Source organism: Lytechinus pictus, chromosome 5 (genome assembly GCF_037042905.1).
Source record: "Lytechinus pictus isolate F3 Inbred chromosome 5, Lp3.0, whole genome shotgun sequence".
Lineage (NCBI taxonomy): Eukaryota > Metazoa > Echinodermata > Echinoidea > Temnopleuroida > Toxopneustidae > Lytechinus > Lytechinus pictus.
Window position 1 is genome coordinate 3,287,379 of NC_087249.1, and position 27,897 is coordinate 3,315,275.

At 35.0% G+C, this 27,897-nt stretch overlaps 1 protein-coding gene across 1 annotated transcript; it reads right to left on the minus strand.

Moving 5' to 3' along the window:
* Positions 1–9: 9 nt before the first annotated feature.
* Positions 10–27,672, minus strand: LOC129262568 (uncharacterized). The gene is made up of 3 exons (XM_054900700.2): positions 27,631–27,672; positions 2,843–3,001; positions 10–1,990 (listed from the first exon to the last, which is right to left on the minus strand). Exons 1-3 carry the CDS (start codon positions 27,670–27,672, stop codon positions 1,880–1,882), a joined length of 312 nt encoding a protein of 103 aa, XP_054756675.1. The 3' UTR covers positions 10–1,879.
* Between the last annotated feature and the right edge of the window lie 225 nt (positions 27,673–27,897).

Consider the following 27,897-nt stretch of genomic DNA (forward strand, 5'->3'; position numbering starts at 1 on the left):
TTAGTTACTTGGATTTTATTAAGTTATTAGACAAGAAATATAACAAGTACCCTTGAATGTTGTGTTAAATTTAGAAATATAAATGCATAACCACATTTGATATACAGAAATCTTACATTATTGACATAAGTCACATAACAATCATAATAGGCACTTGATTTGGAAATTTATCAAAAATGGAAAGAATGAGACTGTCAATTGCACAATAAGCAGGCTACCACCCTTAACATATACTCAATTTACAAAAACAAAAATTTTAGATATTACATTTTGATGACCAATAAAGGTGTGTCAATGTTAAGAATTAACACACAGATAACATGATTTCCAAAATAATGGCCATCAGTTATAGTGTACTGTAGAACAATAAATATGCATAGTGAAATGTATTGCACAGGCATTTTTGTAAATTTGCTTTGTACATGAACTAATAAGAATGGTTGAAGACATAATTTTTTTTCAATACCACAATAATTTCCCCCAAAAATTAAGTATGTCAGTGTATATGTATGCACATGAGTACCAAGTGAGAATGATACACGTACTTCACTTGTTATAAACGTTTATGTTGAACACTACGACGGACATAATTGAAAGTACTTTCTTTGACAAATCTGAAACACTTCGGAATAAAAAACAGTAATGAGAAAAATGATACAATACACCATACACTTTTCATAGCTAATGTATGCTTTCAATTTTCTCAATGAGGTGCAGATAATTAGATTTGAAACTTTCTGTCTGTGAATTCATAAAAATGAAAATCCAGTTCATATTATGATTTCTCTTGGAAAAGTAAATTCTTGAGGATGCCGTAAGGTGCATATTGGTCAATACTAACTGTAAAGCATTTCCACAAAACATAGGCTGATGTTTAAAAATTCTTATAGCACATATGTATTAGAACCCTTTCCTTTCATTCAAGATACAATGATTGCTAAATTTCCAATAATTTCCTAAAATCTATTATTTTCATGATTTGTATTTTATAGGATAATACCACATTTACATGACATGAATTGCATGAAAAAAAGGTACATTAGCTTTGTGCATATATGTGTGATAAAATAGATTACCTGTAAATTATCAACAGTTTCTTTCATTCTGTGAATGTGATACAATGCAATAAAAACAGTCTGTAAAAAAAAAGTGTAGAGTATGCACGGGTGCTTACAATATGGGTCTTTTTTGCTCGTACAATATTGTGTTGCATGCCAAGTTTAATTATGATATTCTTTAAAAAAAAAGGCACATCAAATACTCAGTCAATTTCCCCTACTCCCTCTCTAATGCCTCAGAGAACAGCACTGGCATTTTTCTAAAAACAATTTGAAGAGCTGATCTGCTCTTCTGTTTATTATCGAGCACTCAAAACAATCTCTTTATTATCGAGCACTCAAAACAAAACATGAAAATGGGCCAATGGGGCAAAGTTAACATAAAACAGAGTAAACAATGTTTGACATTTAAGTAAGTTAGTTCAAACTTGGACTACAAATTAACTTGAAATTATATTTCATAGTATTGACCAATGAGTAGGGTCCTTCACCAATTTTATAGTTAATATTTAAGACTTCTCTAGTCTTTGATTATGGCAAAGGCTGGCTCCCAAATACATTTATATGTGTTGAAAACATAATGTGTTTTAAAGTGTATGCATACATGAGGATGATAACACTTGACAAAGCTCATTATAACAAACAATAATGAACAAGCAAATAGAATATCATTTTCATGATTAATTATAATAGGTGGGTACAAAAAATGATTTTCTTATTTAATACCTAAATGTAACTCTACAAGTTCAAATGTTGCACAACAACGCACAACAGAAGAGAAAGGTGGACTCTGGAACTTTGTCTCAGCAACCTCATGTGCTTTACAGAGCACCATTGTCTTGAAGCATTTTGGTTAGTTTTCCTTCATTCTGCAAGGCTTTAGTTTCAGAGCCACCTCCAATGCATTTACCTCCAATGAACACACGTGGAACCTACAGTATAAAAAATACATCCATGTGGTTATGTAAGTACATAAAAAGGTTATGGTAGCTCAGTGGTAAAGTGCCCGCCTCATAAAACGACAGGCCATGGGTTCTATCAATGACCAAGTCATACCAAAGACTGCTGTGAGAACAGTTCATGAGGGTCCTGTGAATTATTTTTTTACAGGGGATGCCGATGTAAATTTGACAAGCAAAAAAAAATTTCGCTACAAAATGTAGGTCATTTTGTTTACATTTGTCCATGTTGAAACACCTAGCAGAATTCCAGGGGGTGATGCCAATTGAGAATAACACGTGCAGTCACCCCTGATTCCCAGAGCCATGCAGTTCATTAGAGTTGACGTGGCTACCAAGGGTAAATAAGGATATTTATACATGTTCAGTGTTTACTGTAATTCTATGGCTATTGAAAGTTATTTGCCTGTTTCTTTGTCTGATGTCAAGCTAACAATTGTAACATAATAGGAGAATAAGAAGATACATTCATGGGCAGAAAGAAAGCGGATCCCTTCCATTTTACATTTATTTATTCCTTTCCTCTACATGTGCCATTTTTTTTTTTTTAATATCTACCTGAACACCTTCACAATATTAATCATATTAAACTATAGATGCTTGACAAAAAAAATATCACAAGAATGAGCAATTGAGCATGCAATATCCTTCAAATATCTAGCATTATGTAATTTTTAATAAAAATACAGTTTGGTGTCAGACAAAAACCATCTCTTTCCCATATTCCTTTAAATCTGTTCCTCCCTCCTTTTCATCATTTTTAGATATCAATTATGGTCAATTCCATTCCTGCCCACCTACAGCACTGCCTAGTAGAATGCTTACCGATCTAGCTCCTGTCAAGTTTAACAGATAATCCTGAATTTCATCGCAATTATCATTCTCATCCAACTCGATTAACTTGTAATTCTGAAGGCCAGCATTTTCGAGGGCTGTCTTTGCCATCGTGCAGAATGGACAATAAGTCTTGGAAAACACCACTACCTACATGTAATGAATAAAAAACAAAAAACAAATATAGGCGAAGTCGATTATCTGTTTTCTTTGTCTGATTGTCTCAATTCATTGTTGTCAGGTCACATATCAACAGAACAAACATTGTTATCAATTTATATCTGAAAATTTTTTAAAGGGGAATCCAGCCTTGGCCATAAAATATTGTGTTGGGAAGGAGAAAAATAATTTAAACAGAATGGTGAAAGTTTGAAAGAAATCGGACAAGCAATAAGAAAGTTACAGCTGCTTTAAAATTGAGATCACTAATAGTATGTAGATTTCAAATTGGCAACTAGGTAAGTAAATTATGACAAGGGGCAAGGACAACTTTCCCATAGGCCATGTACTTTATTATCAGGGATTTGTGGTTTTCTCCTGTAAGTACCCATCCCCCCCGGGGCAGTAATCTAAATATAACCCAGGTAGTATATTGTTTTATGTCCTCATGAAATAAAAATATAATTTGAAATAAAACTTTTGGGAAAAATGAAATTTTAGCCATAATATGTATTGGAGTACATGAAAGAGTAGTCCTTGCCTTACATCACTATGACATCCCATATGCGGCCAATTTGAAGTCTCCATGAGTATAGTGATTACCAATATTTACAACTTTTAAAAATTCATAACTTTCTTGTTGTTTGTCCAATATTGTTCAAACTTTCACCTATCAACTTGTCTGATTTTTCTTTTTCTTATAAAAACAAGTTTTTACTTGGGTTGGATTCCCCTTTAACCCATGTCAATTTGAGTGTAGCGTAGAGCTTCAACCAGATGCTTACAACTAGGACAATTGATGGCAGATATTGAGTGTTCTTTTAGCGTTAGGACTATACCTCCGCTTTGCCTTATATTTGTCAATATCCTAGACGTATGATTCTTGCCCAACAGCCCAATTATAGATAGAAGACTGCTATCGCTTTGCTGCATCTGATGAAGCTAATCTTCTGTTATTTATCTGATCAAGGTACAAAGTTCTGCCAAAATATATCAGAGATGAAGATTTAGAGCATATCCCAACATAGACCAAAAGCTTCGGTCTCTGTTATATCGGTTGTTCCGCTGAACTCCGTTTGCTCCACTCACCACAAAAAGTTTTTTAAATGTTTAAAAAATCCTTAAAACAGACGGCTGCCAGCGGTCTAATCCCACTGCTGCCACCAGTAATTGGGAGATTCAAAAGTAAACAGTTTGGTCAGTCTAAAACCATAAGGGTCATTGATGTAAATTATACTCAAGCATTCATCCAACATTCCAATAGTACAAAAGGGTAGTGGTCATTGAATGTTTTTTTCAGACAAATGTTAGAATCCAAATTCAGCATTTTTCAGCAGCTAGATTTGAATTCAACTTTGGCATATTGAACCCCCATCTGAATAGTAATAGGCCTAGATGCTATGTTTTTTTTTTTTTTAGAATAGGGTCTAGCCCTTAGAAGAAATTATATCCTGAAAATTTCAGCCCATTCCATGATTCAGATGGCCTGGGGTTATAAACAAGACAGAAATATGAAGGTAATTTATTGTGATCACAAGTTCTCACACACACAGTAGGCCTAAGTATGGCTATACTGACTATGTCTATGACTATGTCTCAGTCTATGAAAATAAATGTTGAATTGATAAATTTATCCAATAAAAGTAATCAATATGAGTTTTTATCGTATTCTTAAAAAATCTGAAGTAAGTTTTGACATAAAGTTAACCCAATATTGCAATCATTTTATGCATTAATTGTCCATTGTCCAAGCCAGCGGCAAATCCGTTTTAACAACGCCGGGGCCGGAGTAGAGTCAGCCAACAATAAGCTAGCCAACAGCAAGCCAGCCAACAGTTCCAGCCAACAATATCGCGATGTAAGATAGATCAGATACAGGATTTTGCGCAGGAAGAGAAGCGTGCATTCTTGTACAAATCAAACAAACGGGGTCAGGTGGGGTTTCCCTTCTTTCAATTTGTAAAGAAAAACAACGGGCTAGTGCTTAAATTTTAGTAGCCCACACCCCTATATACTCTATGTGTTTTCGTATATTGAGGAGTAAATTTCAACTAAAAGTCCTCTTTATAAAATACAATTGGAAGATTGCTCCTGAAATTTATTTTGGGTGTGTGTAGGGGGGTTTCCCTTCTTTCAATTTGTAAAGAAAAACAACTAGCTAGTGCTTTAATTTTAGTAGCCCACACCCCTATATACTCTATGTGTTTTCGTATATTGAGGAGTAAATTTCAACTAAAAGTCCTCTTTATAAAATACAATTGGAAGATTGCTCCTGAAATATATTTTGGGTGTGTGTAGGGGGGTTTCCCTTCTTTCGATTTGTAAAGAAAAACAACGGGCTAGTGCTTTAATTTTAGTAGCCCACACCCCTATATACTCTATGTTTTTCGTATATTGAGGAGTAAATTTCAACTAAAAGTCCTCTTTATAAAATACAATTGGAAGATTGCTCCTGAAATTTATTTTGGGTGTGTGTAGGGGGGGTTTCCCTTCTTTCAATTTGTAAAGAAAAACAAGGGGCTTGTGCCTTCGTTTTAGTAGCCCACACTCATATACACTCCTATATATTCCTCGTTTTTATATATATTGAGGAGTAAATTTGAACTAAAAGTCCTCTTTATAAAATACAATTGGAAGATTGCTCCTGAAATATATTTTGGGTGTGTGTAGGGGGTTTCCCTTCTTTCAATTTGTAAAGAAAAACAACTAGCTAGTGCTTTAATTTTAGTAGCCCACACCCCTATATACTCTATGTGTTTTCGTATATTGAGGAGTAAATTTCAACTAAAAGTCCTCTTTATAAAATACAATTGGAAGATTGCTCCTGAAATATATTTTGGGTGTGTGTAGGGGGGTTTCCCTTCTTTCGATTTGTAAAGAAAAACAACGGGCTAGTGCTTTAATTTTAGTAGCCCACACCCCTATATACTCTATGTTTTTCGTATATTGAGGAGTAAATTTCAACTAAAAGTCCTCTTTATAAAATACAATTGGAAGATTGCTCCTGAAATTTATTTTGGGTGTGTGTAGGGGGGTTTCCCTTCTTTCAATTTGTAAAGAAAAACAAGGGGCTTGTGCCTTCGTTTTAGTAGCCCACACTCATATACACTCCTATATATTCCTCGTTTTTATATATATTGAGGAGTAAATTTGAACTAAAAGTCCTCTTTATAAAATACAATTGGAAGATTGCTCCTGAAATTTATTTTGGGTGTGTGTAAGGGGGTTTCCCTTCTTTTAATTTGTAAAGAAAAACAACGGGCTAGTGCTTTAATTTTAGTAGCCCACACCCCTATATACTCTGTGTGTTTTCGTATATTGAGGAGTAAATTTCAACTAAAAGTCCTCTTTATAAAATACAATTGGAAGATTGCTCCTGAAATATATTTTGGGTGTGTGGAGGGGGGTTTCCCTTCTTTCAATTTGTAAAGAAAAACAAGGGGCTTGTGCCTTCGTTTTAGTAGCCCACACTCATATACACTCCTATATATTCCTAATTTTTATATATATTGAGGAGTAAATTTGAACTAAAAGTCCTCTTTATAAAATACAATTGGAAGATTGCTCCTGAAATTTATTTTGGGTGTGTGTAGGGGGGTTTCCCTTCTTTCAATTCGTAAAGAAACACAACGGGCTAGTGCTTTAATTTTAGTAGCCCACACCCTTATATACTCCTATATATTCCACGTTTTTATATATATTGAGGAGTAAATTTGAACTAAAAGTCCTCTTTATAAAATACAATTGGAAGATTGCTCCTGAAATATATTTTGGGTGTGTGGAGGGGGATTTCCCTTCTTTCAATTTGTAAAGAAAAACAACGGGCTAGTGCTTTAGTTTTAGTAGCCCACACCCCTATACACTTTATGTATTTTCGTGTATTGAGGAGTAAATTTCAACTAAAAGTCCTCTTTATAAAATACAATTGGAAGATTGCTCCTGAAATATATTTTTGTAGTGTGGAGGGGGGTTTCCCTTCTTTCAATTTGTAAAGAAAAACAAGGGGCTTGTGCCTTCGTTTTAGTAGCCCACACTCATATACATTCCTATATATTCCACGTTTTTATATATATTGAGGAGTAAATTTCAACTAAAAGTCCTCTTTATAAAATACAATTGGAAGATTGCTCCTGAAATATATTTTGGGTGTGTGTAGGGGGGTTTCCCTTCTTTCAATTTGTAAAGAAAAACAAGGGGCTAGTGCTTTAGTTTTAGTAGCCCACACCTCTATATACTCTAGGTTTTTTCGTATATTGAGGAGTAAATTTGAACTAAAAGTCCTCTTTATAAAATACAATTGGAAGATTGCTCCTGAAATATATTTTGGGTGTGTGGAGGGGGGTTTCCCTTCTTTCAATTTGTAAAGAAAAACAACGGGCTAGTGCCTTCGTTTTAGTAGCCCACACTCATATACACTCCTATATATTCCTCGTTTTTATATATATTGAGGAGTAAATTTGAACTAAAAGTCCTCTTTATAAAATACAATTGGAAGATTGCTCCTGAAATTTATTTTGGGTGTGTGTAAGGGGGTTTCCCTTCTTTTAATTTGTAAAGAAAAACAACGGGCTAGTGCTTTAATTTTAGTAGCCCACACCCCTATATACTCTGTGTGTTTTCGTATATTGAGGAGTAAATTTCAACTAAAAGTCCTCTTTATAAAATACAATTGGAAGATTGCTCCTGAAATATATTTTGGGTGTGTGGAGGGGGGTTTCCCTTCTTTCAATTTGTAAAGAAAAACAAGGGGCTTGTGCCTTCGTTTTAGTAGCCCACACTCATATACACTCCTATATATTCCTAATTTTTATATATATTGAGGAGTAAATTTGAACTAAAAGTCCTCTTTATAAAATACAATTGGAAGATTGCTCCTGAAATTTATTTTGGGTGTGTGTAGGGGGGTTTCCCTTCTTTCAATTCGTAAAGAAACACAACGGGCTAGTGCTTTAATTTTAGTAGCCCACACCCTTATATACTCCTATATATTCCACGTTTTTATATATATTGAGGAGTAAATTTGAACTAAAAGTCCTCTTTATAAAATACAATTGGAAGAATGCTCCTGAAATATATTTTGGGTGTGTGGAGGGGGATTTCCCTTCTTTCAATTTGTAAAGAAAAACAACGGGCTAGTGCTTTAGTTTTAGTAGCCCACACCCCTATACACTTTATGTATTTTCGTGTATTGAGGAGTAAATTTCAACTAAAAGTCCTCTTTATAAAATACAATTGGAAGATTGCTCCTGAAATATATTTTTGTAGTGTGGAGGGGGGTTTCCCTTCTTTCAATTTGTAAAGAAAAACAAGGGGCTTGTGCCTTCGTTTTAGTAGCCCACACTCATATACATTCCTATATATTCCACGTTTTTATATATATTGAGGAGTAAATTTCAACTAAAAGTCCTCTTTATAAAATACAATTGGAAGATTGCTCCTGAAATATATTTTGGGTGTGTGTAGGGGGGTTTCCCTTCTTTCAATTTGTAAAGAAAAACAAGGGGCTAGTGCTTTAGTTTTAGTAGCCCACACCTCTATATACTCTAGGTTTTTTCGTATATTGAGGAGTAAATTTGAACTAAAAGTCCTCTTTATAAAATACAATTGGAAGATTGCTCCTGAAATATATTTTGGGTGTGTGGAGGGGGGTTTCCCTTCTTTCAATTTGTAAAGAAAAACAACGGGCTAGTGCCTTAGTTTTTGTAGCCCACACTCATATACATTCCTATATATTCCACGTTTTTATATATATTGAGGAGTAAATTTGAACTAAAAGTCCTCTTTATAAAATACAATTGGAAGATTGCTCCTGAAATATATTTTTGTAGTGTGGAGGGGGGTTTCCCTTCTTTCAATTTGTAAAGAAAAACAAGGGGCTAGTGCCTTCGTTTTAGTAGCCCACACTCATCTACATTCCTATATATTCCACGTTTTTATATATATTGAGGAGTAAATTTCAACTAAAAGTCCTCTTTATAAAATACAATTGGAAGATTGCTCCTGAAATATATTTTGGGTGTGTGTAGGGGGGTTTCCCTTCTTTCAATTTGTAAAGAAAAACAAGGGGCTAGTGCTTTAGTTTTAGTAGCCCACACCTCTATATACTCTAGGTTTTTTCGTATATTGAGGAGTAAATTTGAACTAAAAGTCTCTTTATAAAATACAATTGGAAGATTGCTCCTGAAATATATTTTGGGTGTGTGGAGGGGGGTTTCCCTTCTTTCAATTTGTAAAGAAAAACAACGGGCTAGTGCCAAAGTTTTTGTAGCCCACACTCATATACATTCCTATATATTCCACGTTTTTATATATATTGAGGAGTAAATTTGAACTAAAAGTCCTCTTTATAAAATACAATTGGAAGATTGCTCCTGAAATATATTTTTGTAGTGTGGAGGGGGGTTTCCCTTCTTTCAATTTGTAAAGAAAAACAACGGGCTAGTGCTTTAGTTTTAGTAGCCCACACCCCTATACACTCTATGTATTTTCGTGTATTGAGGAGTAAATTTCAACTAAAAGTCCTCTTTATAAAATACAATTGGAAGATTGCTCCTGAAATATATTTTTGTAGTGTGGAGGGGGGTTTCCCTTCTTTCAATTTGTAAAGAAAAACAAGGGGCTAGTGCCTTCGTTTTAGTAGCCCACACTCATATACATTCCTATATATTCCACGTTTTTATATATATTGAGGAGTAAATTTCAACTAAAAGTCCTCTTTATAAAATACAATTGGAAGATTGCTCCTGAAATATATTTTGGGTGTGTGTAGGGGGGTTTCCCTTCTTTCAATTTGTAAAGAAAAACAAGGGGCTAGTGCTTTAGTTTTAGTAGCCCACACCTCTATATACTCTAGGTTTTTTCGTATATTGAGGAGTAAATTTGAACTAAAAGTCCTCTTTATAAAATACAATTGGAAGATTGCTCCTGAAATATATTTTGGGTGTGTGGAGGGGGGTTTCCCTTCTTTCAATTTGTAAAGAAAAACAACGGGCTAGTGCCTTAGTTTTTGTAGCCCACACTCATATACATTCCTATATATTCCACGTTTTTATATATATTGAGGAGTAAATTTGAACTAAAAGTCCTCTTTATAAAATACAATTGGAAGATTGCTCCTGAAATATATTTTTGTAGTGTGGAGGGGGGTTTCCCTTCTTTCAATTTGTAAAGAAAAACAAGGGGCTAGTGCCTTCGTTTTAGTAGCCCACACTCATCTACATTCCTATATATTCCACGTTTTTATATATATTGAGGAGTAAATTTCAACTAAAAGTCCTCTTTATAAAATACAATTGGAAGATTGCTCCTGAAATATATTTTGGGTGTGTGTAGGGGGGTTTCCCTTCTTTCAATTTGTAAAGAAAAACAAGGGGCTAGTGCTTTAGTTTTAGTAGCCCACACCTCTATATACTCTAGGTTTTTTCGTATATTGAGGAGTAAATTTGAACTAAAAGTCCTCTTTATAAAATACAATTGGAAGATTGCTCCTGAAATATATTTTGGGTGTGTGGAGGGGGGTTTCCCTTCTTTCAATTTGTAAAGAAAAACAACGGGCTAGTGCCTTAGTTTTTGTAGCCCACACTCATATACATTCCTATATATTCCACGTTTTTATATATATTGAGGAGTAAATTTGAACTAAAAGTCCTCTTTATAAAATACAATTGGAAAATTGCTCCTGAAATATATTTTGGGTGTGTGGAGGGGGGTTTCCCTTCTTTCAATTTGTAAAGAAAAACAACGGGCTAGTCCTTTAGTTTTAGTAGCCCTTACCCCGATATACTCTATGTTTTTTCGTGTATTGAGGAGTAAATTTGAACTAAAAGTCCTCTTTATAAAATACAATTGGAAGATTGCTCCTGAAATATATTTTTGGTGTGTGGAGGGGGGTTTCCTTTCTTTCAATTCGTAAAGAAAAACAAGGGGCTAGTGCCTTCGTTTTAGTAGCCCACACTCATATACATTTCTATATATTCCACGTTTTTATATATATTGAGGAGTAAATTTGAACTAAAAGTCCTCTTTATAAAATACAATTGGAAGATTGCTCCTGAAATATATTTTGGGTGTGTGTAGGGGGGTTTCCCTTCTTTCAATTTGTAAAGAAAAACAAGGGGCTAGTGCTTTAGTTTTAGTAGCCCACACCTCTATATACTCTAGGTTTTTTCGTATATTGAGGAGTAAATTTGAACTAAAAGTCCTCTTTATAAAATACAATTGGAAGATTGCTCCTGAAATATATTTTGGGTGTGTGGAGGGGGGTTTCCCTTCTTTCAATTTGTAAAGAAAAACAACGGGCTAGTGCCTTAGTTTTTGTAGCCCACACTCATATACATTCCTATATATTCCACGTTTTTATATATATTGAGGAGTAAATTTGAACTAAAAGTCCTCTTTATAAAATACAATTGGAAAATTGCTCCTGAAATATATTTTGGGTGTGTGGAGGGGGGTTTCCCTTCTTTCAATTTGTAAAGAAAAACAACGGGCTAGTCCTTTAGTTTTAGTAGCCCTTACCCCGATATACTCTATGTTTTTTCGTGTATTGAGGAGTAAATTTGAACTAAAAGTCCTCTTTATAAAATACAATTGGAAGATTGCTCCTGAAATATATTTTGGGTGTGTGGAGGGGGGTTTCCCTTCTTTCAATTTGTAAAGAAAAACAACGGGCTAGTGCTTTAGTTTTAGTAGCCCTTACCCCTATATACTCTATGTTTTTTCGTGTATTGAGGAGTAAATTTGAACTAAAAGTCCTCTTTATAAAATACAATTGGAAGATTGCTCCTGAAATATATTTTTGGTGTGTGGAGGGGGGTTTCCTTTCTTTCAATTCGTAAAGAAAAACAAGGGGCTAGTGCCTTCGTTTTAGTAGCCCACACTCATATACATTCCTATATGCCACATTTTTATATATATTGAGGAGTAAATTTCAACTAAAAGCCCTCTTTATAAAATACAATTTGAAGATTGCTCCTGAAATATATTTTGGGTGTGTGTAGGGGGGTTTCCCTTCTTTCAATTTGTAAAGAAAAACAAGGGGCTTGTGCCTTCGATTTAGTAGCCCACACTCATATACACTCCTATATATTCCACGTTTTTATATATATTGAGGAGTAAATTTGAACTAAAAGTCCTCTTTATAAAATACAATTGGAAGATTGCTCCTGAAATTTATTTTGGGTGTGTGTAAGGGGGTTTCCCTTCTTTTAATTTGTAAAGAAAAACAACGGGCTAGTGCTTTAATTTTAGTAGCCCACACCCCTATATACTCTGTGTGTTTTCGTATATTGAGGAGTAAATTTCAACTAAAAGTCCTCTTTATAAAATACAATTGGAAGATTGCTCCTGAAATATATTTTGGGTGTGTGGAGGGGGGTTTCCCTTCTTTCAATTTGTAAAGAAAAACAAGGGGCTTGTGCCTTCGTTTTAGTAGCCCACACTCATATACATTCCTATATATTCCACGTTTTTATATATATTGAGGAGTAAATTTGAACTATAAGTCCTCTTTATAAAATACAATTGGAAGATTGCTCCTGAAACATATTTTGGGTTTGTGGAGGGGGGGGGGGTTAATATCTCTCAATTTGTAAACAAAAAGAAAGGGCTAGTACTTTAGTTTTAGTAGCCCACACTTCTATATACTCCAGTTTTAAGAATATTGAGGAGTATGTAAAAAAAAAAGTTCCTGATAAATGAAGAAAGCTATCGTATTTTTGAAGGGGGTGACCCTTTTTTTTCAATTTTACAGTGCGTATCAATAAAAACGGGACAGTTATGAAACGTCTATCAAAATACCCTTTTGAATTATGATGTCTATATTTTGATGTTCATAGATGCTCTGAAATCTTATCGATCAAATTCAAAATGTTTTTTTTTTTTATTTGTTCATGCTTGAGTGCACACGAGATGGTTTTGTCGGGGGTTCAAATATAGGATTGCGCTAAGTGGTAGGAAATGAAGTGTATGGTTATAAGACTTCTTGCCAATCAGCAGATTATTTTTGCCATAGTTTTCAGATTTTGGTCGCAAATGTCACGTACAAAGCTGTATATTTACTTTACGTTTTCATTTCAATAAATTATTTTTTTAGCAATGAATATTCTTTCATACTAACATTTTTTGTCAACCAAGAATGACCCAATTTGTAATTAGGAATTTGAGAGCTTGTAATCAATTCAAACCATTTTATTTTATGCAACAAGCAGATAAATCCTTTTCTGTTAGAATTGATAATTTAATATCCTATCTAACACACAATTATAATGATTTGAATAAAGTACAGCAAATTCACCCTATTAACAACTAACAATTAACAATTAGGGGTTTGGTAAATGATAACATCTGTTCTCGTTGTGAAGTAGAGGAAGATATTCATCACGCTTTCATTTCTTGTGATTTGAACAAACCATTCTTTGAATTTTTGAAAAAAATAATCCAGCAGATATTTCATAAAGATTTAGAAATCAATCATTAAAATTTTGTTTAAACATGAAGTAGACGAAAAATTAGTTTTACTTCTGACTATCGCACTTTGGTGCATTCACAAAGTCATCGTTTTAAGAAACATGAGTGGAAACGAAAAGAAAGGCAATCCCAGAAGGAAAAACCAGTAAGGCTGGACCAGTTACACCAGTAAAATTTAATTGGTAACTCTGGAAATTGGAACAAAATATACTGGTCTGCTATAAGCTGGACCAGTAATTTTTTGATGGTCAAATTTAACTGGACCAGTATAATTTTAACTGGACCAGTAACAAATATACTGGTCAAACTAACTGGACCAGTAATAATTTTACTGGTCCAATTGAACTGGACCAGTACAAATTGTGGTGGACCAGTAATTTTACTGGTCAAATTATACTGGACCAGTACAATTTTTGCTGGACCAGTAATAATTTTACTGGTCAAATTAAACTGGACCAGTACAATTTTTGCTGGACCAGTAATAATTTTACTGGTCAAATTAAACTGGGCCAGCACAATTTTTGCTGGACCAGTAATAATTTTACTGGTCAAATTAAACTGGACCAGTACAATTTTTGCTGGACCAGTAATAATTTTACTGGTCAAATTAAACTGGACCAGTACAATTTTTGCTGGACCAGTAATAATTTTACTGGTCAAATTAAACTGGGCCAGTACAATTTTTGCTGGACCAGTAATAATTTTACTGGTCAAATTAAACTGGATCTGAAATTCATATTTTTAAGAGAAATAGAAAGAAGAATAGAAATGAAACCTCGGTACAGGAAAAGATATGTTCATCTACCCAAAGAGATTATGGAATATATTTGAAACACTGTGAATTTCATGTTTCCATTTAATGTTTTTTTAAATTTATGTTAAAGATTACGTAAGATTATTGCACAATTACATTATTATGTAAATTTTTGTTTTAATTTCTGAAATTTCCTGTAATGTCATGTATGCTCATTTTCATAATGTGTTATGTTGTTTTGTTGTAAATAAAATCCTCTAATTGAGGCCAAAAAAAAATGCAATTAGGCATTTCTTGGGTTGACTTTTATCAATTATTAAATATGCAATCCTAAAAAATAATTTTTTTTTTAAGTAACTAAATAAGTTTGTGAGTGAATTTTGAAACATAATTTTAAAAACAATGGCAAAACTAATGAAAATGTTAAGAGGAAGTTTACTGCTTAGCAGGAAGTCTAATGACCATATATTTTGTTTCCTCTCATTTCTGCACAAACCTATTTTTGAACCCTTGACAAATCTCGTGTTCGTTCAAGCATGAACAAAATTTATTTCTTAAAATTGCATTTAAAATATAAGGTTTCAGAGCATCTATAAACATCAAAATATAGACATCATAATTTGAAAAGAATTTTTGATAGACTTTTCAAAACTGTCCAGTTTTTATTGATACGCACTGTATTGATAGAATGAAGGGGCTTGTCCTTTGATAAGGTTCACTGGCCCTCTCTTATTATTTGTGCCCTTTTAAAAAGTATTTCTTTTTTACTATTGAGGGGTGAATACAAATGAAAGTATTCTTGACTGAAAAGCAAAAGTGAAGATTGCCCCTGAAAGAAATTTCGGGTGTTTGTGGAGGGGAGTTTCCCTTCTGTCAATTCGTTTATAAAGGGGGGGGGGGGTTAGTGCCTACATTTCAGTAGCCCACACTCCTATATATTATTTATATCCTTGTTTTGTCCTTATTTTAGTGTTGACAGTAATTGGGGATTAAATAAAATTAAAAAACCTCCTGATAGCAAACGGAAATATAGCTCCTAGAAGACCATTCGGTTGTTTGTAGGAAGTTTATGAAACCTCATTTCAATTTTTGGATACTAAGAAGGGCTAGGGCTGATTTGTTTAGTTGCCCGCACTCCTATAATATACTCGATGTTTTAAAAATATTGAGAATGATATAATGGAAAAAGATTGCCTGTTGAAAGCAAATAGAAAGATTGCTCCTGGTAGAGCTTTCAGTTGTTTGTAGGGGGTTTCACATATTTGCAATCTAGGGAACTTACAAACAAGGGGCTAGTCCTAAAGTTAAAAAAAAATAGTGATCCCACCCTCCTGGGAAGATTGATCCATAAAGAAATTTCGGGTATGTGGAGCGAGTTCCCTAATTCCTTCAATACGTTTGTATTAACAAGTGGCAAGTGCGCGTACACACACACACATAAACACACACCATCACACTGACACACCCTCACACGGACATATATACATATATATAAATTCATATTTTTTTGTATATAACTTCGAGGGAATTGAAAAAAAAAATGGTTGGAATTTATGAGGGCTCCAGCCCACAAAAGCCATCCCCCTCTCCATCTGTACGCCAGTGTTGATAACAAAAGAGAGTCAGAATAACAGCTATAGAAACAAGTGACCAAGCGAGAAAATTTCTTGGGTATTGAAAGTTAATTTGCATTATACACCACTTAAAAAGCCTATACAGTGCGAATTATATTTCTGTTTCACAATGCTCTTTTTCGCGTATTATCTTGCTTCAAAACAAAAATAAGTGGGGTTAATGGTGGAGAAGGCCGTAGCCCCCTTAACCCTATCTAGCCCGAGGAGGAGGGGGGAGCTTAATAAGCCTTGACATTTTTCGCTAAACGTCTGTAATGGGCTAATAAAAGTAAAGCACTAACTATTTGCTTTTGTTTACAAATTGAAAGAAGGGAAACTCCCCTTCACACACCCGAAATTTGATTTAGGAGCAATCTTCCAATCAATCTTTATCAGAAAGAAAATTCATTCTAGATTACTCTTCAATATACGGAAGAAACATAGAGTATATATAGGGGTGCGGGGTACTAAAACTAAAGCACTAGCCCGTTGTTTTTGTTTACAAATTGAAAGAAGGGAAACCCCCCTACACACACCCAAAATATATTTCAGGAGCAATCTTCCAATTGTATTTTATAAAGAGGACTTTTGGTTGAAATTTACTCCTCAATATACGAAAAAACATCGAGTATATAGGGGTGTGGGCTACTAAAACTAAAGCACTAGCCCGTTGTTTTTCTTTACAAATTGAAAGAAGGGAAACCCCCCTACACACACCCAAAATATATTTCAGGAGCAATCTTCCAATTGTATTTTATAAAGAGGACTTTTGGTTGAAATTTACTCCTCAATATACGAAAAAACATCGAGTATATAGGGGTGTGGGCTACTAAAACTAAAGCACTAGCCCGTTGTTTTTCTTTACAAATTGAAAGAAGGGAAACCCCCCTACACACACCCAAAATATATTTCAGGAGCAATCTTCCAATTGTATTTTATAAAGAGGATTTTTGGTTGAAATTTACTCCTCAATATACGAAAAAACATCGAGTATATAGGGGTGTGGGCTACTAAAACTAAAGCACTAGCCCGTTGTTTTTCTTTACAAATTGAAAGAAGGGAAACCCCCCTACACACACCCAAAATATATTTCAGGAGCAATCTTCCAATTGTATTTTAAAAAGAGGACTTTTGGTTGAAATTTACTCCTCAATATACGAAAAAACATCGAGTATATAGGGGTGTGGGCTACTAAAACTAAAGCACTAGCCCGTTGTTTTTCTTTACAAATTGAAAGAAGGGAAACCCCCCTACACACACCCAAAATATATTTCAGGAGCAATCTTCCAATTGTATTTTATAAAGAGGACTTTTAGTTGAAATTTACTCCTCAATATACGAAAAAACATCGAGTATATAGGGGTGTGGGCTACTAAAACTAAAGCACTAGCCCGTTGTTTTTCTTTACAAATTGAAAGAAGGGAAACCCCCCTACACACACCCAAAATATATTTCAGGAGCAATCTTCCAATTGTATTTTATAAAGAGGATTTTTGGTTGAAATTTACTCCTCAATATACGAAAAAACATCGAGTATATAGGGGTGTGGGCTACTAAAACTAAAGCACTAGCCCGTTGTTTTTCTTTACAAATTGAAAGAAGGGAAACCCCCCTACACACACCCAAAATATATTTCAGGAGCAATCTTCCAATTGTATTTTATAAAGAGGACTTTTGGTTGAAATTTACTCCTCAATATACGAAAAAACATCGAGTATATAGGGGTGTGGGCTACTAAAACTAAAGCACTAGCCCGTTGTTTTTCTTTACAAATTGAAAGAAGGGAAACCCCCCTACACACACCCAAAATATATTTCAGGAGCAATCTTCCAATTGTATTTTATAAAGAGGACTTTTGGTTGAAATTTACTCCTCAATATACGAAAAAACATCGAGTATATAGGGGTGTGGGCTACTAAAACTAAAGCACTAGCCCGTTGTTTTTCTTTACAAATTGAAAGAAGGGAAACCCCCCTACACACACCCAAAATATATTTCAGGAGCAATCTTCCAATTGTATTTTATAAAGAGGACTTTTAGTTGAAATTTACTCCTCAATATACGAAAAAACATCGAGTATATAGGGGTGTGGACTACTAAAACTAAAGCACTAGCCCGTTGTTTTTCTTTACAAATTGAAAGAAGGGAAACCCCCCTACACACACCCAAAATATATTTCAGGAGCAATCTTCCAATTGTATTTTATAAAGAGGATTTTTGGTTGAAATTTACTCCTCAATATACGAAAAAACATCGAGTATATAGGGGTGTGGGCTACTAAAACTAAAGCACTAGCCCGTTGTTTTTCTTTACAAATTGAAAGAAGGGAAACCCCCCTACACACACCCAAAATATATTTCAGGAGCAATCTTCCAATTGTATTTTATAAAGAGGACTTTTAGTTGAAATTTACTCCTCAATATACGAAAAAACATCGAGTATATAGGGGTGTGGACTACTAAAACTAAAGCACTAGCCCGTTGTTTTTCTTTACAAATTGAAAGAAGGGAAACCCCCCTACACACACCCAAAATATATTTCAGGAGCAATCTTCCAATTGTATTTTATAAAGAGGATTTTTGGTTGAAATTTACTCCTCAATATACGAAAAAACATCGAGTATATAGGGGTGTGGGCTACTAAAACTAAAGCACTAGCCCGATGTTTTTCTTTACAAATTGAAAGAAGGGAAACCCCCCTACACACACCCAAAATATATTTCAGGAGCAATCTTCCAATTGTATTTTATAAAGAGGACTTTTGGTTGAAATTTACTCCTCAATATACGAAAAAACATCGAGTATATAGGGGTGTGGGCTACTAAAACTAAAGCACTAGCCCGTTGTTTTTCTTTACAAATTGAAAGAAGGGAAACCCCCCTACAAACACCCAAAATATATTTCAGGAGCAATCTTCCAATTGTATTTTATAAAGAGGACTTTTGGTTGAAATTTACTCCTCAATATACGAAAAAACATCGAGTATATAGGGGTGTGGGCTACTAAAACTAAAGCACTAGCCCGTTGTTTTTCTTTACAAATTGAAAGAAGGGAAACCCCCCTACACACACCCAAAATATATTTCAGGAGCAATCTTCCAATTGTATTTTATAAAGAGGACTTTTGGTTGAAATTTACTCCTCAATATACGAAAAAACATCGAGTATATAGGGGTGTGGGCTACTAAAACTAAAGCACTAGCCCGTTGTTTTTCTTTACAAATTGAAAGAAGGGAAACCCCCCTACACACACCCAAAATATATTTCAGGAGCAATCTTCCAATTGTATTTTAAAAAGAGGACTTTTGGTTGAAATTTACTCCTCAATATACGAAAAAACATCGAGTATATAGGGGTGTGGGCTACTAAAACTAAAGCACTAGCCCGTTGTTTTTCTTTACAAATTGAAAGAAGGGAAACCCCCCTACACACACCCAAAATATATTTCAGGAGCAATCTTCCAATTGTATTTTATAAAGAGGACTTTTAGTTGAAATTTACTCCTCAATATACGAAAAAACATCGAGTATATAGGGGTGTGGGCTACTAAAACTAAAGCACTAGCCCGTTGTTTTTCTTTACAAATTGAAAGAAGGGAAACCCCCCTACACACACCCAAAATATATTTCAGGAGCAATCTTCCAATTGTATTTTATAAAGAGGATTTTTGGTTGAAATTTACTCCTCAATATACGAAAAAACATCGAGTATATAGGGGTGTGGGCTACTAAAACTAAAGCACTAGCCCGTTGTTTTTCTTTACAAATTGAAAGAAGGGAAACCCCCCTACACACACCCAAAATATATTTCAGGAGCAATCTTCCAATTGTATTTTATAAAGAGGACTTTTGGTTGAAATTTACTCCTCAATATACGAAAAAACATCGAGTATATAGGGGTGTGGGCTACTAAAACTAAAGCACTAGCCCGTTGTTTTTCTTTACAAATTGAAAGAAGGGAAACCCCCCTACACACACCCAAAATATATTTCAGGAGCAATCTTCCAATTGTATTTTATAAAGAGGACTTTTGGTTGAAATTTACTCCTCAATATACGAAAAAACATCGAGTATATAGGGGTGTGGGCTACTAAAACTAAAGCACTAGCCCGTTGTTTTTCTTTACAAATTGAAAGAAGGGAAACCCCCCTACACACACCCAAAATATATTTCAGGAGCAATCTTCCAATTGTATTTTATAAAGAGGACTTTTGGTTGAAATTTACTCCTCAATATACGAAAAAACATCGAGTATATAGGGGTGTGGGCTACTAAAACTAAAGCACTAGCCCGTTGTTTTTCTTTACAAATTGAAAGAAGGGAAACCCCCCTACACACACCCAAAATATATTTCAGGAGCAATCTTCCAATTGTATTTTATAAAGAGGACTTTTGGTTGAAATTTACTCCTCAATATACGAAAAAACATCGAGTATATAGGGGTGTGGGCTACTAAAACTAAAGCACTAGCCCGTTGTTTTTCTTTACAAATTGAAAGAAGGGAAACCCCCCTACACACACCCAAAATATATTTCAGGAGCAATCTTCCAATTGTATTTTATAAAGAGGACTTTTGGTTGAAATTTACTCCTCAATATACGAAAAAACATCGAGTATATAGGGGTGTGGGCTACTAAAACTAAAGCACTAGCCCGTTGTTTTTCTTTACAAATTGAAAGAAGGGAAACCCCCCTACACACACCCAAAATATATTTCAGGAGCAATCTTCCAATTGTATTTTATAAAGAGGACTTTTGGTTGAAATTTACTCCTCAATATACGAAAAAACATCGAGTATATAGGGGTGTGGGCTACTAAAACTAAAGCACTAGCCCGTTGTTTTTCTTTACAAATTGAAAGAAGGGAAACCCCCCTACACACACCCAAAATATATTTCAGGAGCAATCTTCCAATTGTATTTTATAAAGAGGACTTTTGGTTGAAATTTACTCCTCAATATACGAAAAAACATCGAGTATATAGGGGTGTGGGCTACTAAAACTAAAGCACTAGCCCGTTGTTTTTCTTTACAAATTGAAAGAAGGGAAACCCCCCTACACACACCCAAAATATATTTCAGGAGCAATCTTCCAATTGTATTTTATAAAGAGGACTTTTGGTTGAAATTTACTCCTCAATATACGAAAAAACATCGAGTATATAGGGGTGTGGGCTACTAAAACTAAAGCACTAGCCCGTTGTTTTTCTTTACAAATTGAAAGAAGGGAAACCCCCCTACACACACCCAAAATATATTTCAGGAGCAATCTTCCAATTGTATTTTATAAAGAGGACTTTTGGTTGAAATTTACTCCTCAATATACGAAAAAACATCGAGTATATAGGGGTGTGGGCTACTAAAACTAAAGCACTAGCCCGTTGTTTTTCTTTACAAATTGAAAGAAGGGAAACCCCCCTACACACACCCAAAATATATTTCAGGAGCAATCTTCCAATTGTATTTTATAAAGAGGACTTTTGGTTGAAATTTACTCCTCAATATACGAAAAAACATCGAGTATATAGGGGTGTGGGCTACTAAAACTAAAGCACTAGCCCGTTGTTTTTCTTTACAAATTGAAAGAAGGGAAACCCCCCTACACACACCCAAAATATATTTCAGGAGCAATCTTCCAATTGTATTTTATAAAGAGGACTTTTGGTTGAAATTTACTCCTCAATATACGAAAAAACATCGAGTATATAGGGGTGTGGGCTACTAAAACTAAAGCACTAGCCCGTTGTTTTTCTTTACAAATTGAAAGAAGGGAAACCCCCCTACACACACCCAAAATATATTTCAGGAGCAATCTTCCAATTGTATTTTATAAAGAGGACTTTTGGTTGAAATTTACTCCTCAATATACGAAAAAACATCGAGTATATAGGGGTGTGGGCTACTAAAACTAAAGCACTAGCCCGTTGTTTTTCTTTACAAATTGAAAGAAGGGAAACCCCCCTACACACACCCAAAATATATTTCAGGAGCAATCTTCCAATTGTATTTTATAAAGAGGACTTTTGGTTGAAATTTACTCCTCAATATACGAAAAAACATCGAGTATATAGGGGTGTGGGCTACTAAAACTAAAGCACTAGCCCGTTGTTTTTCTTTACAAATTGAAAGAAGGGAAACCCCCCTACACACACCCAAAATATATTTCAGGAGCAATCTTCCAATTGTATTTTATAAAGAGGACTTTTGGTTGAAATTTACTCCTCAATATACGAAAAAACATCGAGTATATAGGGGTGTGGGCTACTAAAACTAAAGCACTAGCCCGTTGTTTTTCTTTACAAATTGAAAGAAGGGAAACCCCCCTACACACACCCAAAATATATTTCAGGAGCAATCTTCCAATTGTATTTTATAAAGAGGACTTTTGGTTGAAATTTACTCCTCAATATACGAAAAAACATCGAGTATATAGGGGTGTGGGCTACTAAAACTAAAGCACTAGCCCGTTGTTTTTCTTTACAAATTGAAAGAAGGGAAACCCCCCTACACACACCCAAAATATATTTCAGGAGCAATCTTCCAATTGTATTTTATAAAGAGGACTTTTGGTTGAAATTTACTCCTCAATATACGAAAAAACATCGAGTATATAGGGGTGTGGGCTACTAAAACTAAAGCACTAGCCCGTTGTTTTTCTTTACAAATTGAAAGAAGGGAAACCCCCCTACACACACCCAAAATATATTTCAGGAGCAATCTTCCAATTGTATTTTATAAAGAGGACTTTTGGTTGAAATTTACTCCTCAATATACGAAAAAACATCGAGTATATAGGGGTGTGGGCTACTAAAACTAAAGCACTAGCCCGTTGTTTTTCTTTACAAATTGAAAGAAGGGAAACCCCCCTACACACACCCAAAATATATTTCAGGAGCAATCTTCCAATTGTATTTTATAAAGAGGACTTTTGGTTGAAATTTACTCCTCAATATACGAAAAAACATCGAGTATATAGGGGTGTGGGCTACTAAAACTAAAGCACTAGCCCGTTGTTTTTCTTTACAAATTGAAAGAAGGGAAACCCCCCTACACACACCCAAAATATATTTCAGGAGCAATCTTCCAATTGTATTTTATAAAGAGGACTTTTGGTTGAAATTTACTCCTCAATATACGAAAAAACATCGAGTATATAGGGGTGTGGGCTACTAAAACTAAAGCACTAGCCCGTTGTTTTTCTTTACAAATTGAAAGAAGGGAAACCCCCCTACACACACCCAAAATATATTTCAGGAGCAATCTTCCAATTGTATTTTATAAAGAGGACTTTTGGTTGAAATTTACTCCTCAATATACGAAAAAACATCGAGTATATAGGGGTGTGGGCTACTAAAACTAAAGCACTAGCCCGTTGTTTTTCTTTACAAATTGAAAGAAGGGAAACCCCCCTACACACACCCAAAATATATTTCAGGAGCAATCTTCCAATTGTATTTTATAAAGAGGACTTTTGGTTGAAATTTACTCCTCAATATACGAAAAAACATCGAGTATATAGGGGTGTGGGCTACTAAAACTAAAGCACTAGCCCGTTGTTTTTCTTTACAAATTGAAAGAAGGGAAACCCCCCTACACACACCCAAAATATATTTCAGGAGCAATCTTCCAATTGTATTTTATAAAGAGGACTTTTGGTTGAAATTTACTCCTCAATATACGAAAAAACATCGAGTATATAGGGGTGTGGGCTACTAAAACTAAAGCACTAGCCCGTTGTTTTTCTTTACAAATTGAAAGAAGGGAAACCCCCCTACACACACCCAAAATATATTTCAGGAGCAATCTTCCAATTGTATTTTATAAAGAGGACTTTTGGTTGAAATTTACTCCTCAATATACGAAAAAACATCGAGTATATAGGGGTGTGGGCTACTAAAACTAAAGCACTAGCCCGTTGTTTTTCTTTACAAATTGAAAGAAGGGAAACCCCCCTACACACACCCAAAATATATTTCAGGAGCAATCTTCCAATTGTATTTTATAAAGAGGACTTTTGGTTGAAATTTACTCCTCAATATACGAAAAAACATCGAGTATATAGGGGTGTGGGCTACTAAAACTAAAGCACTAGCCCGTTGTTTTTCTTTACAAATTGAAAGAAGGGAAACCCCCCTACACACACCCAAAATATATTTCAGGAGCAATCTTCCAATTGTATTTTATAAAGAGGACTTTTGGTTGAAATTTACTCCTCAATATACGAAAAAACATCGAGTATATAGGGGTGTGGGCTACTAAAACTAAAGCACTAGCCCGTTGTTTTTCTTTACAAATTGAAAGAAGGGAAACCCCCCTACACACACCCAAAATATATTTCAGGAGCAATCTTCCAATTGTATTTTATAAAGAGGACTTTTGGTTGAAATTTACTCCTCAATATACGAAAAAACATCGAGTATATAGGGGTGTGGGCTACTAAAACTAAAGCACTAGCCCGTTGTTTTTCTTTACAAATTGAAAGAAGGGAAACCCCCCTACACACACCCAAAATATATTTCAGGAGCAATCTTCCAATTGTATTTTATAAAGAGGACTTTTGGTTGAAATTTACTCCTCAATATACGAAAAAACATCGAGTATATAGGGGTGTGGGCTACTAAAACTAAAGCACTAGCCCGTTGTTTTTCTTTACAAATTGAAAGAAGGGAAACCCCCCTACACACACCCAAAATATATTTCAGGAGCAATCTTCCAATTGTATTTTATAAAGAGGACTTTTGGTTGAAATTTACTCCTCAATATACGAAAAAACATCGAGTATATAGGGGTGTGGGCTACTAAAACTAAAGCACTAGCCCGTTGTTTTTCTTTACAAATTGAAAGAAGGGAAACCCCCCTACACACACCCAAAATATATTTCAGGAGCAATCTTCCAATTGTATTTTATAAAGAGGACTTTTGGTTGAAATTTACTCCTCAATATACGAAAAAACATCGAGTATATAGGGGTGTGGGCTACTAAAACTAAAGCACTAGCCCGTTGTTTTTCTTTACAAATTGAAAGAAGGGAAACCCCCCTACACACACCCAAAATATATTTCAGGAGCAATCTTCCAATTGTATTTTATAAAGAGGATTTTTGGTTGAAATTTACTCCTCAATATACGAAAAAACATCGAGTATATAGGGGTGTGGGCTACTAAAACTAAAGCACTAGCCCGTTGTTTTTCTTTACAAATTGAAAGAAGGGAAACCCCCCTACACACACCCAAAATATATTTCAGGAGCAATCTTCCAATTGTATTTTATAAAGAGGACTTTTGGTTGAAATTTACTCCTCAATATACGAAAAAACATCGAGTATATAGGGGTGTGGGCTACTAAAACTAAAGCACTAGCCCGTTGTTTTTCTTTACAAATTGAAAGAAGGGAAACCCCCCTACACACACCCAAAATATATTTCAGGAGCAATCTTCCAATTGTATTTTATAAAGAGGACTTTTGGTTGAAATTTACTCCTCAATATACGAAAAAACATCGAGTATATAGGGGTGTGGGCTACTAAAACTAAAGCACTAGCCCGTTGTTTTTCTTTACAAATTGAAAGAAGGGAAACCCCCCTACACACACCCAAAATATATTTCAGGAGCAATCTTCCAATTGTATTTTATAAAGAGGACTTTTGGTTGAAATTTACTCCTCAATATACGAAAAAACATCGAGTATATAGGGGTGTGGGCTACTAAAACTAAAGCACTAGCCCGTTGTTTTTCTTTACAAATTGAAAGAAGGGAAACCCCCCTACACACACCCAAAATATATTTCAGGAGCAATCTTCCAATTGTATTTTATAAAGAGGACTTTTGGTTGAAATTTACTCCTCAATATACGAAAAAACATCGAGTATATAGGGGTGTGGGCTACTAAAACTAAAGCACTAGCCCGTTGTTTTTCTTTACAAATTGAAAGAAGGGAAACCCCCCTACACACACCCAAAATATATTTCAGGAGCAATCTTCCAATTGTATTTTATAAAGAGGATTTTTGGTTGAAATTTACTCCTCAATATACGAAAAAACATCGAGTATATAGGGGTGTGGGCTACTAAAACTAAAGCACTAGCCCGTTGTTTTTCTTTACAAATTGAAAGAAGGGAAACCCCCCTACACACACCCAAAATATATTTCAGGAGCAATCTTCCAATTGTATTTTATAAAGAGGACTTTTGGTTGAAATTTACTCCTCAATATACGAAAAAACATCGAGTATATAGGGGTGTGGGCTACTAAAACTAAAGCACTAGCCCGTTGTTTTTCTTTACAAATTGAAAGAAGGGAAACCCCCCTACACACACCCAAAATATATTTCAGGAGCAATCTTCCAATTGTATTTTATAAAGAGGATTTTTGGTTGAAATTTACTCCTCAATATACGAAAAAACATCGAGTATATAGGGGTGTGGGCTACTAAAACTAAAGCACTAGCCCGTTGTTTTTCTTTACAAATTGAAAGAAGGGAAACCCCCCTACACACACCCAAAATATATTTCAGGAGCAATCTTCCAATTGTATTTTATAAAGAGGACTTTTGGTTGAAATTTACTCCTCAATATACGAAAAAACATCGAGTATATAGGGGTGTGGGCTACTAAAACTAAAGCACTAGCCCGTTGTTTTTCTTTACAAATTGAAAGAAGGGAAACCCCCCTACACACACCCAAAATATATTTCAGGAGCAATCTTCCAATTGTATTTTATAAAGAGGACTTTTGGTTGAAATTTACTCCTCAATATACGAAAAAACATCGAGTATATAGGGGTGTGGGCTACTAAAACTAAAGCACTAGCCCGTTGTTTTTCTTTACAAATTGAAAGAAGGGAAACCCCCCTACACACACCCAAAATATATTTCAGGAGCAATCTTCCAATTGTATTTTATAAAGAGGACTTTTAGTTGAAATTTACTCCTCAATATACGAAAAAACATCGAGTATATAGGGGTGTGGACTACTAAAACTAAAGCACTAGCCCGTTGTTTTTCTTTACAAATTGAAAGAAGGGAAACCCCACGTGAGGTCTCACAGGCCTAATTCATTCCCCATAGACTCGTGTGTTAAATTGGCACTTCAAAAAATTCATAAAAAATAAGGATGAAATTCGGGGGTCGAATGTTTACTACCAGTGGATAGGATATATATCTGGCAATCCATATCTGACCAGAAAAGGGTCCTTCGACTGGCTCATTTTAAAAATAAATTGGCGTGTTTGAAGACAGCGTCGGGGGGAGCAGATTCATCACCTCAAACAGCAAAATAGCCCTAATCCTTCCGCCAGTCAAAATACAGTCCAAAATTGGTGATATTTCTTCCCAATTTGGGAAAAGGAAGTTCAGTAATTACCAAAAATAGAATCAGTGTTAGATGGAAAATCATATGCATACACTTTGTCAATCAGCCATATCAAAATTAAAAAAAATGGCAATGGGTTGGCTCGAATGAATATCTATGGCCTGCCACTAGTGATTAGGCCCGTGTAGCCCTGACCCCGTTTGTTTGATTTCTACAAGAATGCACGCTTCTCTTCTTGCGCAAAATCCTGTATCTGATCTATCTTATATCGCGATATTGTTGGCTGGAACTGTTGGCTGGCTTGCTGTTGGCTGGCTTATTGTTGGCTCACTTGACATAGGCAACGCCGGGCAGGGCGGGGATGACCGGGGGGATGATTGCCCGATCTGCTGCTGTAAACGCGGAAGTGGGCAGTGCAATTCGAACATTTATTATTCTTCATTTATATCAAATAAATATCTGTAATAATAGTTGAGAGCTCACCTTATTGTCACGAATCGTGGTATCTACAAAGGAAGCTGCCATTTTAATGATATCTGGCTTCAGATTCTGGCTAATTTGCGAAATAACTGAGGATAGACTGCTAACCAATTCGAGAAGTGGGCGGATCCGGAATACATGTACATGGGGATATGTCCGTCCGCGCGCAAATCCAGACAAACATTCTACTAAACAACCCCCCCCCCCCACCCCACCACCTGTTAACCTAATTAATTAATCGACAAGAAGTTTGAAGTGGGTCAGCAGGGG